The sequence below is a fragment of the Marmota marmota genome, unplaced genomic scaffold (genome assembly GCF_001458135.2).
Source record: "Marmota marmota marmota unplaced genomic scaffold, marMar, whole genome shotgun sequence".
In the NCBI taxonomy this organism is placed as follows: domain Eukaryota; kingdom Metazoa; phylum Chordata; class Mammalia; order Rodentia; family Sciuridae; genus Marmota; species Marmota marmota.
In genome coordinates this window covers 56,553,419-56,572,055 of record NW_026000037.1, presented here as the reverse complement: position 1 = coordinate 56,572,055, position 18,637 = coordinate 56,553,419, and the positions used below count along the sequence as shown (strand labels likewise).

Sequence of the window (18,637 nt, the reverse complement as noted above, 5' to 3'; positions counted from 1 at the left end):
TGTAAATCCAAGCAACTGAAAATCAACTAAATATCTACTCCAAAAGAATGGGTAACTAAATTGTGGCATAAACAATGCAATATTATACTAGATCTGCATGCATTGAGGTTGATGAAATTCACATGTAATATGCTGAGAAAAAAAAAAGTAGCACTCTTGTCACTATGGCAATGAAAAATCCCATCCATATTTCCAAACACTAAGTGATTACTGCCCTCTGTCTTATATTAAGGACAATTAATCTAGAGTAATTGTATTATTTTACTTTGGACATTTACTTTGAAATAATAGACATCTAGGGAGAGATGCCAGTAAACAGTTAATCTATGAGTTTGGAATGAAAGGCAGAAGTCAGGGTTGGAGACACAAATTATGGAGTTATTAGTATATAGATGATATTTAAAGTCATGGCATTACATAAGGTCTCTTAAAGGAATTATACTGCTGTGAAGATAAGAGGGCCCCAGATTGAACCCTTTAGCATTCCAGTTTTTGGACATTGGATAAGAAAAAAAAAAGCCTGTTTAGGAACTAGAATAATGAGAACTTGAGAAGTTCTAAGAAAATATGGTGCTTGTATAAGAATAGGTAATTATGATAAAAGCTTGAATGAAAAGATACTCATATTATTCCAAGGCATTGGAGTACACTAATAGTATCTTTTTTTTTTTTTTTCATACTGGGGAATGAATTCAAGGGCACTCAGCCATTTACACCCCCAGCCCTATTTTGACTTTCTTTAGTCTCACCGAGTTGCTTAAGGCCTCACTAAGTTGCCCAGGCTGGCTTTGAATGAGATCCTCCTATCTCAGCCTCCAGAGCTGCTGGGATTACAGGAGTGCACCGCCTTGCCCAGCTCACTAACAGTATCTTAATGGCACAAATGCATTCAATTTTCAACTATTAACGACACCATTTTCTTAACTCCATTTCTTAGAATATCCAAACAAATTCAGTGTTTTGCTGCTATTCGACTATACTTCACTTAGCTATTTTGATAAACAAAAGTTAAAATTAATACTAAGGCTAAAAACTGCATGTTGAAAACTAGAATTCCCAGGGTTGGGAGTGTAGCTCAGTGGTAGAGTGTTCACCTAGCATGCATAAGACTCTGGGTTTGATCCTCAATAGCACAAAAAAGGAAAAAAAGATAAAGTCATATTTCCAGTGTATCAGTATATTACATATCTAGAACCAAATGGTATTTTAAAATTCCTGCAACTGTAATACTACAGAATTTGTTTGATTTATGTTCCAGACCATGCAAATTTGACATTATTAAAAAGTAGTCACATGGCTGGGGATGTGGCTCAAGCGGTAGTGTGCATGGGTGCAGCCCGGTTCGATCCTCAGCACCACATACAAACAAAGATGTTGTATCCGCCGAAAACTAAAAAATAAATATTAAAATTCTCTCTCTCAAAAAAAAAAAGTAGTCACAGATGTGTAGAGTTGAAGGGGGAAAAAAATCACATTTACCTCTCATCTCCAAGCAGTTTTCTAAGCAACCAATAATAAAAAAAAAATCTTTCTAGAGGAATTATAACTATTTTAATAGAAATACTGAATTATTGTAAAGGGGCTCCTTTGAATTAAAAGCCCTAAATTGTTTTTTTCTTCCACATTTCCTGGTTTCCATCTCAGCTATCTCATGCTGACAATGGAAGCTGAGAAACTGTCCCCAAATCCCTGGCGGGCAATCACAAAGGTTGAAAAACCGGAATTTTAACATAATTCTGGTAAACACAGCCTGGCTGTATTTACATACATATATTTCCTGACTTTTGTTTCTATAAATTGTAACATTTCTTTAGGTTGCATGAAAACAGATTAGTTGACTTCCCAGTTCTGGCCAAATTGTGATTAAATTCATTTTTCCTTTTTACATTGTTGTTATCTTATTTCTGATGTAGTTAGGCAACCAAATCCAGTTAGTCCAAACCCTAGCAACCTCTGGCCTGGGCCCTGGTAACATTATCTTTATATCCTCTCTGTAGAAAATCTTTAAAATTTATTGTGTATGAAGAAAGATCAACGACTATACTGAACAAAATGTAGAAAAATATAGCAAGGTGTGGTGGTGCATGCATGTAATTTACTGGCCTGGGAGACTGAGGCAGGAGGATCGAAAATTCAAAGTCAGCCTCAGCAATTTAGTGAGGCACTAAGCAATTTAGCAAGACCCTGTCTCAAAATAAAAAAGGCTGGGGATGTGGGTAAGACCCTCTGGGTCCAATCCCTGGTAACAAGAAAAATAAAGACAGAAGAAATAATTATAAAGATGTTTCTGGCAATTAATCAACTGTGTTGTTCAGTAGTGGATCTAGAGCATACTGGAGATCCTAGGTTCAGCCCCCAGCATAAAAAAGGGGGAGAGGGACTTTTTTTCTGGATTTTGTGTTGTTGTGTGGTATTTATCTTTATTGTGACTTATTCATCTATCATATTCATTTCCCTAATTTTGTGTTTTTATTTTTTATTTTTTTATTTTTATTTTATTTTTTTAAAGAGAGAGGGGGGGAGAGAGAGAGAGAGAGAGAGAATTTTTAATATTTATTTTTTAGTTATCGGCAGACACAACATCTTTGTTTGTATGTGGTGCTGAGGATCGAACCCTGGGCCGCACGCATGCCAGGCGAGCGCGCTACCGCTTGAGCCACATCCCCAGCCCCAATTTTGTGTTTTTAATTTGGCATTATTTTCCTCAAAAAGAACCCCCCAAGGCCGGGTGCTGTGGCCCATGCCTGTCATCCCAGCAGCTTGGGAGGCTGAGACAGGAGAATCACAAAGCCAGTCTCAGCAACTCAGCCAGGCACTAAGCAACTTAGAGAGACCCTGTCTCTAAATAAAATACAAAAAGGTCTGAGGATGTGGCTTAGTGTTTAATTAAGGGCCTCTGGGTTCAAAATCCAGTACCAAAACAAACAAACAAAAAGCCTGAAATTGTAGTTAGCATCATGCCCCACAAATTCTGATATTAATCTGTTCAGAATACGTACTACAGAAACAGGCATGACAATAATGACAAGGCAATGAAATTAGAACATGAATGAAGCTTCTTCTCTAAGAGGGATCATATATTTTAGGAGTTTAGGAACCCATTAAAGAAGGAGGGGGGAAAAAAACAAAAGCAGCTGAGATGGGTAAGTGGTAGGGTGGAGGAAATGCTGGCCCAAACAACTTTGGCAGCACAGAGGTAGAAAATCATTCCAGAAGCAAATTTTCTTGAGAAATTCGCTATGATACAGCGGACGCCCCAGAAGCAGTACGGATACTGGAGCAGTGTAGGAAGACCTGGGAAATCGGCTCTAACATGCCAAAACCATACTTTGACGACAGCGCCTCCTACTGGGAGGAGTGCTTTAATTCGCACCTGTGGAGCCTAACTGACCACAAGGCATAGAAAAGTTCCTGAAGAAATAATTCAACGGTAGTAATCAAAGCACACAAAAGCAGCAGTAATTACTTGAAAGAGTCATGAGGAATTCTGAGACAATCTCAAGGGCCCTAAAGGAAAGAAAATCAGATGAAATATTGTAAAGATATTGCTAATAAATTATTCATAGGTTTTGGAAAAATTTCCCAAAGGAACGTCTGAGAAGCCTGCAAAATTTTTTTTTAAAAGATCTTAAAATTTTATTTTATTTTTATTATGGGAAATTTTAAGCTTACGTCAGAAGTAAAAAGAATGATATAAATAATATAAGCCCCTGAATATCTATTATCCAGCTTCCACATTCATCAGCAAATTACGTCTTTTTAAAAAAAATTGTCAATGGATCTTTATTTTATTTATTTATATGCGGTGCTGATGCACATGTTAGGCAAGCGCTCTGCCACTGAACCAACCCCAGCCCCTTAAAGCCTTGCTTTATCAGCATGTTACACACTTTCCCAGAGCCCTCAGGGGATTATTTTAGAGCAAATGGCTGCATTTTTATTTAATCTGTTAAGTTTTGTGTGTGTATGAAACCCCCAGGCTTTTCATACATAGCATCGTTGATGTGGCTCTTAAATTTCCTCTAGTCTATTGAATCTTTTGTTTTTCTTCCATTTATTTCTTGATGAAATTGAGCCATTTTTCCTATAGAATTTGTTACATTCTATATTTTGCCGATTGTATCATGAATGTTATTTAACCTGTTCCTCAGTCCTCTGTATTTCATATAACCTGAAAATTAGATCTAGAAGGTTGATAAGATTTACACGAAATATTTTGGGAGGGATACTTCATATGTAGTACTGTGTTTTTATTGCATCACATCAGCTGGCACGTAATGACTGTCTCTTTGAAATATTAAAATTAGCGAGTTCAAGCGCCAGCCTGGGAGATCACGTGCTTATCAACTGTGCAAGGCCTTGGGTTCAATCCCCAGCACTAAAAAATGAATAAATATTGTCATCCTGATCCATCATTGTAAGTTACCCAATATCCTCTTACTTAATGATTTAGCTATTAATAATCAATGCCTTTCATTAAGTGGGAAAATGGTGATAGCATATAATTCTTTCTACATTAATTAGGTAGAATTCTGCTTTTCATTTTTTTTAAGTTGCCAGGTATGCACATCTTTTGGTGCACATGTGTAATACCAGCTATTTGGGAAGCTAAGGCAGATAGACTACAGCCTGAGCCAGCCTGGGCAACTTAGTGAGACCCTGCCTCAAAATAAAAAGGGCTGGAGCTAGAGCTCAGGGGTACAGAGTCCCTGAGATCAGTCCCTACTACTGAAAAGAAGTATGTTTACCACTTCATGGTTTGTTCTCCTTGATATACATACAGGAAAGAGAAGATGACTGCTTGAATTTTTTTCTTTTCCTTTTTTTTTAATATCTTTATTTCATTTTTATGTGGTTCTGGGGATCGAACCCAGTGCCTCACGCATGCTAGGCAAGCACTCTATCTCTGAGCCACAACCTCAGCTCCTTGACTTTTTTTCTTACATTAATTTTCAGAATAATGAGTTGGTTTCTTAATATTCTTTTAGAATAACCAATTAATTTGGCTGCAGGTCAACATTACTGATGATGGCTCTAAATAGCACCATCTGAGAAAGAAACTGGTCTCTAAATCTCTGAACTGGTAAGTTCTATTATATAGGGTGGGCCTCTCAGCCACTGGAATAGGACACAGTCTCTCATACACTATTCCAACAATTTATTTAATTTTGAAAAACATCAAAATAAATCATCATTTGTAGATGATAAATCCCAAGTGAACACTCTTTTGGGAAATCTAAAATTTTTCGAGAAGTCCATAAGATATCCATGGTTTTAGTAATATATCTATATCTGCAATGAGAGATCAAGTCACACTGCAAATGTTCAAGGGCCAATTAGGGAATTTTGAGTACCAGTAGCCAGAACCTCAGAATGAATAATTGGAACTGGTATTTCTGGGGAAATTTTTTTTTAAAATTGGGAGAACAAAAAGTTCAATACTTTATGGTAATAGGGGAGGCTAAACAGTTATTTTCTAGAATGCCCTTCCTAAAGTATCTAGTTCAAATTCAGAAGAGGCCTCACCTACACCTATAGCTGGTTACTGATATCTTCAAAAAGAACTTAACAATTGAAAAGAGTCAAGCTGGCTTATGTCAGTTTGCACAGGATCTCATGTAAAATGAGGAAAGAGAAATGTCCACCAGATTTGGCAACATAAAAGTCATAGGTGACTTGATAATTGTTTCAGTGATGTGACAGGGATGGAAATCCTGGAATAGGTTGAAGAGGGAGAAAGGACTGAAAAGAGAGAAGGGTTGGTAATTCTTTGGTGAAATTTTTCTTTATAAGAGAGTAAATGAATGGAATTCTCCTGGAAGCAGTTGTAAAATCAATTGGGGATTTTTTTTAATGATAGACTTTTTAAAAGATGATAATTTAAGAACCATAAGGTCCGTATAATAAAGGGAGAAATTAGACATCCATGAGAGAGGGAACAACTACAAGATCATTGTTCTCTAGAAAGTAAGGGAATATAGGCTTCAGAGCATGAAAAAATCTGGCCTTAGAGAGAGCAGTGATGTCTGTATTGTAGTATGTGGAAAGGCAGGAGACATTGAGCAGGGGTAGAAAGATTTGGTGGTTAGAATATAGTCATGTTTAGTTGTTTGTTTTTTTGGTAAAGTATGTGAGAGAGGGGCCAGAAGAGGGAGGGTTGACTTTTCTTTCTTTTCTTTTTTTTTTAAGTTGTAGATGGACACAATAACTTTATTTATTTATTTATTTTTGTAGTGCAGAGGATTGAACCTACTGCCTCACACATGCTAGGCAAGTGCTTTTACTAGTGTTGACATTTTTAGGGTTAAAAAAGGAAAGATTATAAATAGTTGACTCAGAGAATGAATATTAATTTTACTGGGGAAATCTTTGGTGGATAGTGGAACAGATAAGTCGAGTGTTTCAACCTGTGGTCATAAATTTAAGGCACTATTCCTAGTGTTTAGCTACTCTGCTGTAGACCAGAGAGATGTGGAGATATGCAGCAAAGCAGGTGAATATGCTTTTCAAAATGATAGACCAGGAAATCATCAATGGCTAAGGGAGAGAATGAAGACAGGATAGACATGATAGACAGTCTATAAAACAAAGTGGTGAGCTCAGTGGATGGAACCCACAGGATAATGGATAAGAGACCATAGAGATAAAAATGACAACCAGAGTCAGGATGAAGAGGAAGACCTAAGCCAGGTGTCAAGTCTTCCGTGAATGAATGGAGTGATAAGGAGATCATTAGATTGTGGAAACAAGGAACTGGGGCTTTTGAAGAAAGAAGAAGGAAAGTGGCAATGGATCAAAGAAGAAAAAACACACCTTGCATTCTGGCCTTGGAGTACACAGGACATGAGAGGATTTGATTCATTTGAAAAGGCTATGTGGAGCCAGTGTCCTTAGGAGATGGACAGAGCACACACAGTGAGATCAAGGAGTCAGAGGAAACACTTTGGATGAAGGACAAACATTGATGGAGCATGTTAATCACACATCTGGATCTCCAGGGATCTTGGTGGCACATAGGAAGGGTTCTGGAGGGCCTGGAAGTGTTGGGTATTTAGTCAGATTGGGACCTGAGCTGAGCAGAATGAGAGAATGATGAGGGATGATTGGGGAGACTTGAGCTCTTGCTAACTGAAAAAGAGGCATCATAGAGTTATCGGATGGGTGGGAAAACAAGTCAAGCCAAAGTCATTTTCTTTTTTAATCAATTGGTAGACCTTTATTTATATGTGGTGCTGAGAATCGAACCCAGTGTCTCACACATACCAGATAAGTGCATTACCACTGAGCCATACCCCAAACCCCCAATCCAAAGTCATTTTGAGGTGTTAGTTTGGACATTATTTCTTGAGAAAAGATGTCCCTGTGTTACTGTAGTGCTCCATACTTCCCCAGTTATAGCACTCATTACTATTCTTTTTTTTTAAAAATATTTATTTATTTATTTTTCGGTGGACACAACATCTTTGTTTGTATGTGGTGCTGAGGATCGAACCCGGGCCGCACGCATGCCAGGCGAGCGCGCTACCACTTGAGCCACATCCCCAGCCCCTCATTACTATTCTTGTGTATGAATATTCTAAGTCCCCACCTGGGGTTATAGCTCAGGGATATAAGTGCTTTGTCTAGCATGTGTGAGGCACTGGGTTTGATCCTCAGCACCATATGAAGGAAGGAAGGAAGGAAGGAATTTAAAAAAAAGTAAGTCCCACCTTTGGCCTACATGTATTATTAGAACCAACTCACAAGTGCTTGCTACATCCATGGACACATATCATATCTAGGACCAACATATTAGGTTTTACCCAGTGTAACCTCTAAGCCATCATAGCTCAATGATGCTTGCTTCTGGTAAGTATTCTCCCTCCATTCTCCCAACCTTGAGAGCCTGAGACCCTGCACAGAAGCTCTGAGCTTCACTTCAGTGAGACTTCTCATACCACATTTAGGCTACAGTGACAGCTTAGGTAGATGCTGGGTGAAACAGAACGTCCATACCTACAAGGTGAGTAAACAGCCATCACAGATACCACCAAGAAACTGAGGTACTCTGGTCTTCTACCCTGACCTCAAAAGACATGTGCATGGCATGGTGGTATAGTAATAAAGTCTAGTTTAGATAATCAAATAATGCCATACTGGGTAATCTTTTGTTACACTGAAAATTCTACAAAAAATATGATAAATTGTGGTATAAAGGTGTATTAAGAATTGTAATGCAAAAAAAATCAATAAGAGAGCTCATGTATAATGGCATAATTTGGCATTTATATACAGAGTTATGAAAAATTGTGCTGTGAATGGATAATTATGTAATACGTTCCACTATTGTCATGTGTGAAAGAAATAAATAAAAAAATATATATATAATTTGAAAAAGCTGATTTCTACACTGGCATATAAAATGGAGTAAATGTTTTCTGGTTCTACTATAGGTCTTAGATCCTACGACTTTGACATTACTTAGGATGGTAATGGCTTTTATACTTTTAATCTCCCTCACTAGATAGCTCTTTGTGGGAGGAGCACATTTCTATAGCTTCTCTTACAATAATACTGTGCACAAATTGTCACCTTTTATTAAATGTGTTTACTATAAAAACAGCTGGACAATATAATTTAAGCTGAGAAGTGGAAACTAGTCTGAGTTTGGAGAATGGAGAGAATAAAAACTTGAGTTCCATTTAGGTTATTTTTTCTTTGTTTTGGATGAACCCAGAAGCAGAGCAAATAATATAAACAAGATATAGATGCAGGAGGGTGAATGTGGTTTCCACTGCCTTCCTTGTATATACCAGAGTACACAAAAAGTTTGCATTTCTTGCCATTTCTGCAGAGTGAGATAGCTACCAAGCCAAAGGAGCATATAATGACAGGCCCCTGCCTTCTAGTTTCCCAGCTAAGACACAACTTATACCACCATATATAAAGGGATCATTCTGAGACCCAGTGAGTCATGCCTTACAGGTTCTGGGCCTTGAAATTCTTGTGATGCCCACAGTCAGGGAGCCTCTCATTTTCTGTGACCGCATAACTGGGCTTGGGAATATTCTCATCCCATTCTTCATGGGACTTTCGTAGGCAGGTTCTAGAAAAACAATGAGAAACTCACATATAAAATTGAGCTCAAATATTGCCAGGCAGTGTAGAGAAATTATGCTTGCTATCGTCAGTTTAATAGTAATCCCCTGGGGCCATCATTTTTTCATCTTTGCACATTTTTTATTGGTGCATTATCATTGTACATAATGAGGGTGTTTGTTACATAGACACACATGCACAGAGTATAACAATATAATTTGTTCAATATCACTTCCCAACACTTCCCCCTCCTTCTCCTCCTTCCATCCCCTGGTCCATTTCCTCTACTGACCTCCCTTTTATTTTCATGAGATCCCCCAAGCGATCCCCCCTTTTTTTCCTGTCTAGCTTAACACGAATTTTTTTTTTTTTTCATGCAAGAGAATTATTTTGTTAAAAGTGAAGGTAAAGTGGAAGCAAAGTGAGATTTGGGTTCAAGCTGCACTCTCAAGGGAGACAGTAGGCTGTGCCTGAGCAGAGAAAAACAAAGGGAAGAGTGCCGTCTCCAAAGTTATTGCTGTTTTGTGGTTGTCTTGAGAATTGGGGTTCTCCTTCAGCAATTTTCGCCAGTCTGGTGTTCAATTCTTCCTTCATATTGGGTGGTGGAATTTTTAAAAACTTTTTGTTTTTTATTAGAGCATTTATAGTTATATATAGTAGTTGAGCTCATCAGGACAAAATCATACATGTGTGGAATTCAATTTAAGTTCATGGTTCCTTTTACCCTCCCACCCTTCCTCTCCTTCCTTAACATTAATTTATTTTTTTGTTATAGATGGAAATAGTACCTTTATTTTTGTTTATTTATGTATTTATTTTTTATGTAGTACTGAGGATTGAACCCAGTGCCTCACATGTGCTAGGCAAGCATTCTACCAGTGAGCTACAACCCCAGCTCCAACATTATTTTGTTTTTAGGGGGGATATCAGGGATTGAACTCAGGGGCACTCAACCACTGAGCCACACATCCCCAGTTCTATTTGGTATTTTATTGAGAGACAGTGACTCACTGAGTTGCTTAGCCCCTCTCTTTTGCTGAGGTTGACTTTGAACTTGCAATCCTCCTGTCTCAGCCTCCCAAGTCACTGTGATTACAGGCTTGCCCCACCACACCCTATGCAACATTAGTATTTTTTTTTGGTAGTGCTGCTGAGGATTGAACCCAGGGCCTTGTGCATTAGAGGCAAGCACTCTACCAACTGAGCTATGTCCTCAGCCCCCACAACATTAATTTTAAAAACATTTTAAATGTATTTTTGTTGTTGTAAGTAGACACAATGCTTTTATTTTATTTTTATGTGGTGTTGAGGACTGAACCCAGTACCTTATGTGTGCCAGGCAAGTGCTCTACCACTGAGCCACGGCCCCAGCCCCAGACCCCAACATTAATTTTTAATTGCACTAATGTGTATGGTGTGATACCCTGTGTTTGGCCCTGTAGATCCAAGAGTAAATTAAACTTAGTCCTACCCTCTGCCCCAGGTAAGCTTGCAGTCCAGTTAAATTCATCATACGTCTCTCCAGTAAGCATTTTTTTTTATAGAAGTTGGACAGGAAAGAAACAGGATATAGGGGTTTAGATTTTTTTCACAAACCATATTATTATTATTATTATTTAAATATTTATTTTTTAGTTGTAGTCAGACACAATACCTTTATTTTATTTATTTATTTTTACATGGTGCTGAAGATTGAACCCAGGGCCTTGCACCCACTAGGGGGGTGGGTGCTCCACCCCTGAGCCACAACCTTAGTCCAAAAGCATATTATTGTCAATTTCAGGTTGTTTAGTAACCTTTTGATCCCCTCCCCCCACTTCTGTGTTGTTTCCCTTAAAATAACAGTCAGTGCACCAACATTGTCTGTTTTTATTAAATGGATGTGTTTACTGTAAAAATAGAGCTAACAGTTACCAACAGGAAGATTCTTCCTGCCCAGGCCTCCTTTGTCTCTGGGCAATGCAAACTTCACATGACTTGCAGAGGGTAGAAAAAGGTTTGCTCTGATTCTCAGAGTGCTAGAAAGGACCACTGATAGAAATAGAAAGAATTTAATTATTCAGGCACTTTAGGAGTATCTCTGTAAAAGACCAAGTGTGGTTGTATGAGTCAGCTTGTAGTCTTTGCTTAATGCTGAATGCCAGTATCATCTGAAGAAAATGAACTTGTTTTCATCAAAATTTACCCTTCACTTCCGGGTGTGGGGGCCCATGCCCATAATCCCAGTGGCTCAGGAGGTTGAGGCAGGAGGATCTTGAGTACAAAGCCAGCTTCAGCTATGGCAAGGCACTAAGCAACTCAGTGAGACCCTGTCTCTAAATAAAATTTAAAAAAATAGGGCTGGGGATGTGGCTCAGTGGTCGAGTGCCTCTGAGTTCAATCCCCAGTACCCCCCCCCAAAAAAAAAAAAATTCACTCTTTGCCATTCTTATGAATTGATTGTTTAATGAGTACATGCATCTACTAGTATAATTGCGCCTTGATTTTGTAGATTAAAGATATTAGAAAAGAATCAATTTAGGAAAAAATCCCTTCAAGTAACAAGTGTACAGAAGAATTCATAGTACATATGCCACAGGGCCTTTGTACTGACTCTTTCCAAGATTCTAGTCAGACCTCAGCATTAATTTTATCTTATCAGAGTAGCCTTTGCCAACCACCCTATATAAACAATATCTCCTTGTCAATGATTTCACTCCATCTGCTTCATTGTGACTATATTTCTTTATAACACCACCTAATATCTTAGGGATACAGTCAAGGTTTTATGGGGACTTAAGTTCATACAATTTGAGGGCAGGAGCTTTTTATTTTATTTTTTAAAATAGTTTTTTAAAAAAACCTATTTTTATTTGTTGTTGAAATTTTAATTTTTTTTATTTATATGCAGTGCAGAGGATTGAACCCAATGCCTTATGCATGCTAGGTAAGTGCTCTACTGCTGAGCCACCATCCCAGCCCAGCAGGAGCTTATTTTAAATATTTATTTTTTAGTTGTAGGTAGATACAATACCTTTATTTTTTTTTTATGTGGTGCTGAGGATTGAACCCAGTGTCTCATGCATGCTAGGCAAGCACTCTACCTCTGAGCCACAAGGCAGGAGGTTTTTTTTTTTTTTTTTTTAAATGTTTCTAGCTCTCTAACTTTATTCTATTTATTTATTTATTTTTTTAGTTTTCGGTGGACACAACATCTTTATTTTTTTTATTTTTATGTGGTGCTGAGGATCAAACCCAGTGCCCCGTGCATGCCAGGCGAGCGAATTACTGCTTGAGCCACATCCCCAGCCTCCCGCAGGAGCTTTTTTAAGAGATAAAATATAAAAGTTACAATTTAAAAATAAAGTATAAAGTTAATATTTATTTAGAATGTGAAGTCATAACAAATTATTGCACCTTAGAGCTTCATTTCTTTCTTCTAAGATTTCTTTAGATAATTTATGAGAAATCCTTGTACAAGAATGTATAGTTAGGGGGTGGGGATGTGGCTCAATCGGTAGCGCGCTCGCCTGGCATGCATGCGGCTTGGGTTCGATCCTCAGCGCCACATGCAAACAAAGATGTTGTGTCCGCTGAAAACTTGAAAAAAAATGTTTAAAAAATTATCTCTCTCTTTAAAAAAAAAATATATAGTTAGTTGTTGGGTGGGAAGGAATTGAGGAGTGACAGTGATGAAATTACATTTTTATGTGTATAAAGAGTATGCCATCAGGAAACCCACCATTCTGAATAATAGGTACCACTTTAAAAAAATTAACAAAAGAGGGCTGTGGATATAGCTCAGTTGGTAGAGTGCTTGCCTCCCATGCACAAGGCCTTGGGTTTAATCCCCAGCACCAAACATACAAAAAAAGTTAACAAAAGAATGGCTTCTAGTTGCTACCTAGATTATTCTATAACCCTCAGCACTTCTCAGCACTCCCTGGGGCATCACATTAAATCTGATGCCACATATTATACATTGATTTGTCATATTATCAGCTCCATCAGTAGAATGTCTTAAGCTTCTTTTTAAAAAAAAATAATTAATTTTTAAATTTATATATGACATCAGAATGCATTACAATTCTTATTACACATATACAGCACAATTTTTCATATCTCTGGTTGTATACAAAGTATATTCACACCATTTGTGTCTTCATACATGTACTTTGGATAATAATGTCCATCACATTCCATCATTATTTCTAACCCTCTACCCCTTCCCTTCCCTTCTCACACCTCTGCCTTATCTAGAGTTCGTCTATTCCTCCCATGCTCCCCCTCCCAACCCCACTATGAGTCAGCCTCCTTATAGCAGAGAAAACATTCAGCATTTGTTTTTTTGGGATTGGCTAACTTCACTTAGCATTATTTTCTCTAACTCCATCCATTTACCTGCAAATGCCATCTTTTTATTCTCTTTTATTGCTGAGTAATATTACATTGTGTATATTGTCTGAAGCTTCTTGAAAGCAGAGACTTTATCTTCTATGTTTATTACTTTCTATGCCCAGTTCCCAAAACAGCACTAGGCACAAAGGGACGTGATATGCATTTTTTGTTTAATAAGCTTTATCCCAGAAAATGTAGTGTATATATGAGATGAAATATTACTCATCCATAAAGAAGAATGAAATTATGGCATTTGCCAGTAAACAGATAAATTGGAGACTATCATGCTAAGTGAAATAAACCAATTCCCAAAAAAGCAAAGGCTGAATGTTCGCTCTGCTATGTGGATGCTAACACACAATAATGGGTAGGTGGGGAGGGAAGAATAGAAGTTTATTGGATTAGACAAAAAGGGAATGAAGAGAAGAGAGGGAGGATGGATATAGGAAAGACAGTAGAATGACTTGGACATAACTTTCCTGTTCATATACGAATACGTGACCAGTATAATTCCCCAACATGTAAACCACAGGAATGGGAAGTTATACTCCATGTATATATAATATGTCAAAATATATTCTACTGACATGTGTAACTAAAAAGAACAAACATAAAATTTAAAAAGTTTCATTCCTCCCCCGCCCCCCCAAAAATCAATTTGGAGAAACTAACCTCTTATGCTCTCCCACTTGAGCCACTCTATTCTCTTAGCTGTGGTTTACTTTCTTTCAGCACTGTTACTCTTAAAAGCTAGCTTATCTGCTTACTTACCTGTTAATTGCCTTTATGCCCTGCCAGAGGGTTGTACTAAGAACAGGAATAGTTTCTCACTCTGTTTTCCAGAGTTCAGAGCATGGCCTGGCACAGAGGAGGCTCTCAGGATGTATTTTTTAGCACAGAAAATGAAAATGAGGTAGACAAATAACTTTTCAAGATGAAATTTGCCATTTACTATAACTCTCCTTGTGCTGACGTTTTTATTTGAATTTTCCCCTAGGTACACAATTACATGCTGATTTAATCAAATATGATTTGAGTTTTTTAAAAAGTAAAATTATGGCCTGGCTTGGTGGCACTCGCCTGTAATCCCAGTGGCTCAGGAAGCTAAGGCAGAAGGATTGCAAGTTCAAAGCCTCAGCAGCTTAGCGAGGTCCATAGCAACTCAATGAGACCCTGTCTCTAAATAAAATATTTTTAAAAATGCTGCGGATGTGGCTCAGTGGTTGAGTGCACCTCTGGGTTCAATCCTCAATACCAAATAAATAAATAAAATTATGGCAATTGCTTCACTTTATGTAACTAAATAAATACAAATGCATTTGGATTGACGAAAACATTGAGCACTTAATTTATGATCACTCTACTAGCAAATAAGATTCGAGGGCTGGGGATATGGCTCAAGTGGTAGTGCGCTCGCCTGGCATGCGTGCGGCCCGGGTTCGATCCTCAGCACCACATACAATCAAAGATGTTGTGTCCGCCAATAACTAAAAAATAAATATTAAAATTCTCTCTCTCTTTAAAAAAAAAGTGTCTTAAAAAAAAAGATTTGAAAGAGGTATGGTACTCAATACTACTTCGAGACATATGATTTTGGCTTTGAATTTGCACTCATTATTTCTGATTTTAAGAAGCAACAAATATAAAATGCACCTAGCACCAGGTACATATTAAATGTATCAGGTTCTTTTCCCTCAGTGCAAAATAAAATGAAAAAAAAATTACTGGTTTCTTATCCATCCTTATTCCTGACTAACTGTAAAGTATCCTCCAGAAGAAGTAAAGCTACTTTGCAAGTTGAGCCTCAGGCACTGGAAAACTGGACAGATGACTCTACCTTCTCTTCTTTTATAGTCTTCTAAATGTTTGGGGTTTTAACAGATAAGAAAGGGGAAAGAAAAGGAAAGAATCTTGATTTTTTCTGATCCCGAATTTAAGAGACAGGATACTGTGCTATTACACAGATGTTTTGTTATATTTTTGCAGTTGTTTTCTCATCAAACTTTGAGCTTCCTCACTGAAAAAAAAATTTCAAAGTTTCAGCTCAATGGCCCAAAACATTTTTATTTAGAACTTATGGAATAAAAGCACAAAGGCTTACAGAGGGCGGATATCACTATGGAAAGATGCCCAGTTAGAACTACTTTTCAAAATCTTACATATGTAAAGACAAAAGCCTCAAACAGAGAATACAAAGCCACAAAATATACTTGAAGACTGAAGTTTCATACAGCCAAGAGAGAAATGATCTTTTTATCAGGCACAACTTTGGTTTAAACTTTCTGATGATTTAATAAACCAGCTGTGTACTTTGATTTTGGTGAAACTCAGTCAATGTTTGGATTAAGGGCTTTTGAACATGGGCAATGCCTGCCAAAAGCCTTCTGAGAGAAGTTTCTTCTTGTTCAAGGAGACAAAGGGTATGGGCTCCATCACCTTATCTTTCTGAGTTCTTTAAAAATAAGTTAGGCTTATTCTGTAAGCCAGGTGTGGTTGTGTGCACCTGTATTTCCAGCTACTCTGGAAGCTGAGGCAGACAGATCACTTGAGCCCAGGAGATCAAGGCCAGCCTGGGTAACATAGTTAGACCCTATCTCAAAATCAATCTATCTATCTATCTATCTATCTATCTATCTATCTATCTATCTATCAATACTAGGGATTTAACCCACAGGTGCTTTACCACTGAAAATCACCCTCAGTCCCTTTTATTTTATTTTGAGACAGGGTTTTATTAAGTTGTCCAGACCAACCTTGAATTTGAGATCCTTTTATCTCACCCTCCAGAGTAACTGGAATTACAGGCATGTACCACTTCACCTTTCTTGAATTTTTTAAAAGTAGATATATAAGAAGAAATAGACACATAAGAAGAAATAGACATATTTAAAAACCAATAATGTTAGGCTTATATATTTACTTAAACATACCAGAAAATAATTTTATTACTCTTTTGTGTTTATTTGGATCTCCTATGTTATCTGGAAGATTCTGCCTATAAACTTTGGCTGAGTTTCCAGGAATAAAGGCCTTATGATGGAAATTGAAGACAGAAGAAATGGAAGAGAAATAAAGACTATATTTCAAAGACCTTAAAAAAATTGTGAACAGCTGGGCACAGTGGCATGCAGTTGTAATCTCAGTGACTCAGGAGGCTGAGGTAGGAGTATTGCAAGCTTGAGGACAGCTGTGGCAAATTAGTGAGACCCCTGTCACCAAATAAAATTTAAAAATAATTAGGACTGTCACTCAGTGGTACAGTGCCCCTGAGTTCAATCTCCAGTACCACAAAAGTAAACAAACAAAAAAAGATGAACAAAATTCTTTAAAACTTTTATATTTTTATTTTATTTTTTGCATGTTTACTGTTTCTGGCTAGAATTCCTCATCATTCTTTCATTCTGCTTGAATAGAATCTCAAATCCCAGGTGGTAGTTTGCCAGTTTCAATCTCAGCTGCTTTCTAAATTGGAATGTTTAAGAAATCCAAAATTATTAAATTTTATTTATTTACTATATTTTTTAGTTGTAAATGGATCTTTTATTTAATTTATTTATTTATATGGGGTGCTGAGGATAGAACCCAGGGCTTCAGACGTGCCAGGCAAGTGCTCTACCACTGAGTCACAACTCCAGCCCCAAAAGTATTAAATTTTATAACCACATTGCATGTATTGTTATTCTGAAAATGGTGTGTGTGTGCATGTGTGTGTGTGTGTGTGTGTACATGCTCATGTGCATGTGGTAGAATAAAGCAAATGAGTTATAATCTCATAATCTAATTCTACCATATCAGGTGGTCTTGAAAACCAGGATACTTTCTGTGGGGAAAAGAGCCTCCAGCTGCCTGGTAGAAGAGGTTAGGCAAACACCAGGGTGCCTTTACCGCTTCCCTAACATTGCTTGAACCTTACAGAATTTTAACTCTAATAAACCTTCTCCTGCCTTTAAGTTATTATTATTACATACTTTATTTTAGGCTTAGAAAGAATAAACAATTCAGTGTCAATAAGCACCCCTAATGGCAGACTATGATCTTGAAATATCATTTCTCACTAAAAGAAACCAGTGCTGCTCGGACAAACACTTCATTCCATGTTTAAGGCAGGAACTGTACAAAATGATCTAGGAGCATCTTATACCATACAGCAAAGAAACTATCAAAACCAATTAGGAAGTCTGGCATGGTGGTGCAATCTTTCAAAAGTTAGATTGAAGCAAAAGGCTCATGAGCTTGAGGCCAGCCTGGATAACTTAACCATGTCTCAAAATAAAATAAAGCAAAACAAAACAAAATGAACAAACAAACAAACAAAAATCTGCAGAAGCATCCACTGGCTCATGACAGAATAAATTGAGCATGAATAAGAGGAACTGCAGTGGACTGAAAAATGCCAAGTATATTCAAATCCATGAGTTCATAATGATTTTTAAAAACAATAAATCTAGGGGGACTCTTGAAGATGGCGGCGAGGGGAGTGCATTACCCCCGTGTGCTGCTTCACTGTGTGGGAGTATGACAAGTCAGGACGGCTAAAGGATATCTTGTTAGGAATTTCCAGCAATAGTGGGGTGCTCCGGAACCTGGAAGAAGGATTTCCATCGCACGAGGATCGGCCACGGGGACTCAAACGCGAGAGGTTTGTCGCACGGAGGGTAACTGCTTATTCAGCAAATCACCCCGTGGCTAGAGTCTGCAGCGCGCGCTGGGATAGAGACGCAGGGTTACAGCGCTGCAGTTTCTGCCAGCCGCGCAAGCACCGTACTCAGGGCTGAATTCTGGGTTCGAGACGGGGGAAGGAAGCGGTCCATCTCGGTTCTCCACACCGGTCAGACCACAGAGGAGGCCAGCAGCCACCATGTTGGTAAACTGACGTCACCTTCCCTGTTTTCGACTGACCGCAGCTCATTCAGCCATAGATCAGGTAATTTCAGGCTGCAATTCGCCTGCGGCTTGCAGACAGATTGCTAGGGTTCAGCGCCTGGGTGCTTCTTAGAACCTGAGCTTATCGGAGCGAACACCGAGCGCGGGGTGGCCGAGTTCCGGCTCCTGGAACTGTCCCGCGGAGCCTGCGGAGGCTGCTTCTTGGACCCTGCTCCTATCAGAGCATACAACAAGCACTAAGCAGCCGAATTCCGGCTCCCGGAACTGAGCCCGCGGGGACTGCTTCTTGGAGCTTACA

The 18,637-nt window shown here is 38.2% G+C and overlaps 1 protein-coding gene across 1 annotated transcript in view; it reads right to left on the bottom strand.

Annotated features, from left to right (window-relative positions):
• Window positions 1-8,766: 8,766 nt before the first annotated feature.
• Window positions 8,767-18,637, bottom strand: part of Klhl23 (kelch like family member 23) — a 61,965-nt gene continuing 52,094 nt past the window's right edge. The window contains exon 4 of the mRNA XM_048812448.1: window positions 8,767-9,085. Coding sequence (XP_048668405.1) covers window positions 8,952-9,085 — 134 coding nt within the window. The 3' untranslated portion in view covers window positions 8,767-8,951. The remainder of the gene's footprint in view (window positions 9,086-18,637) is intronic.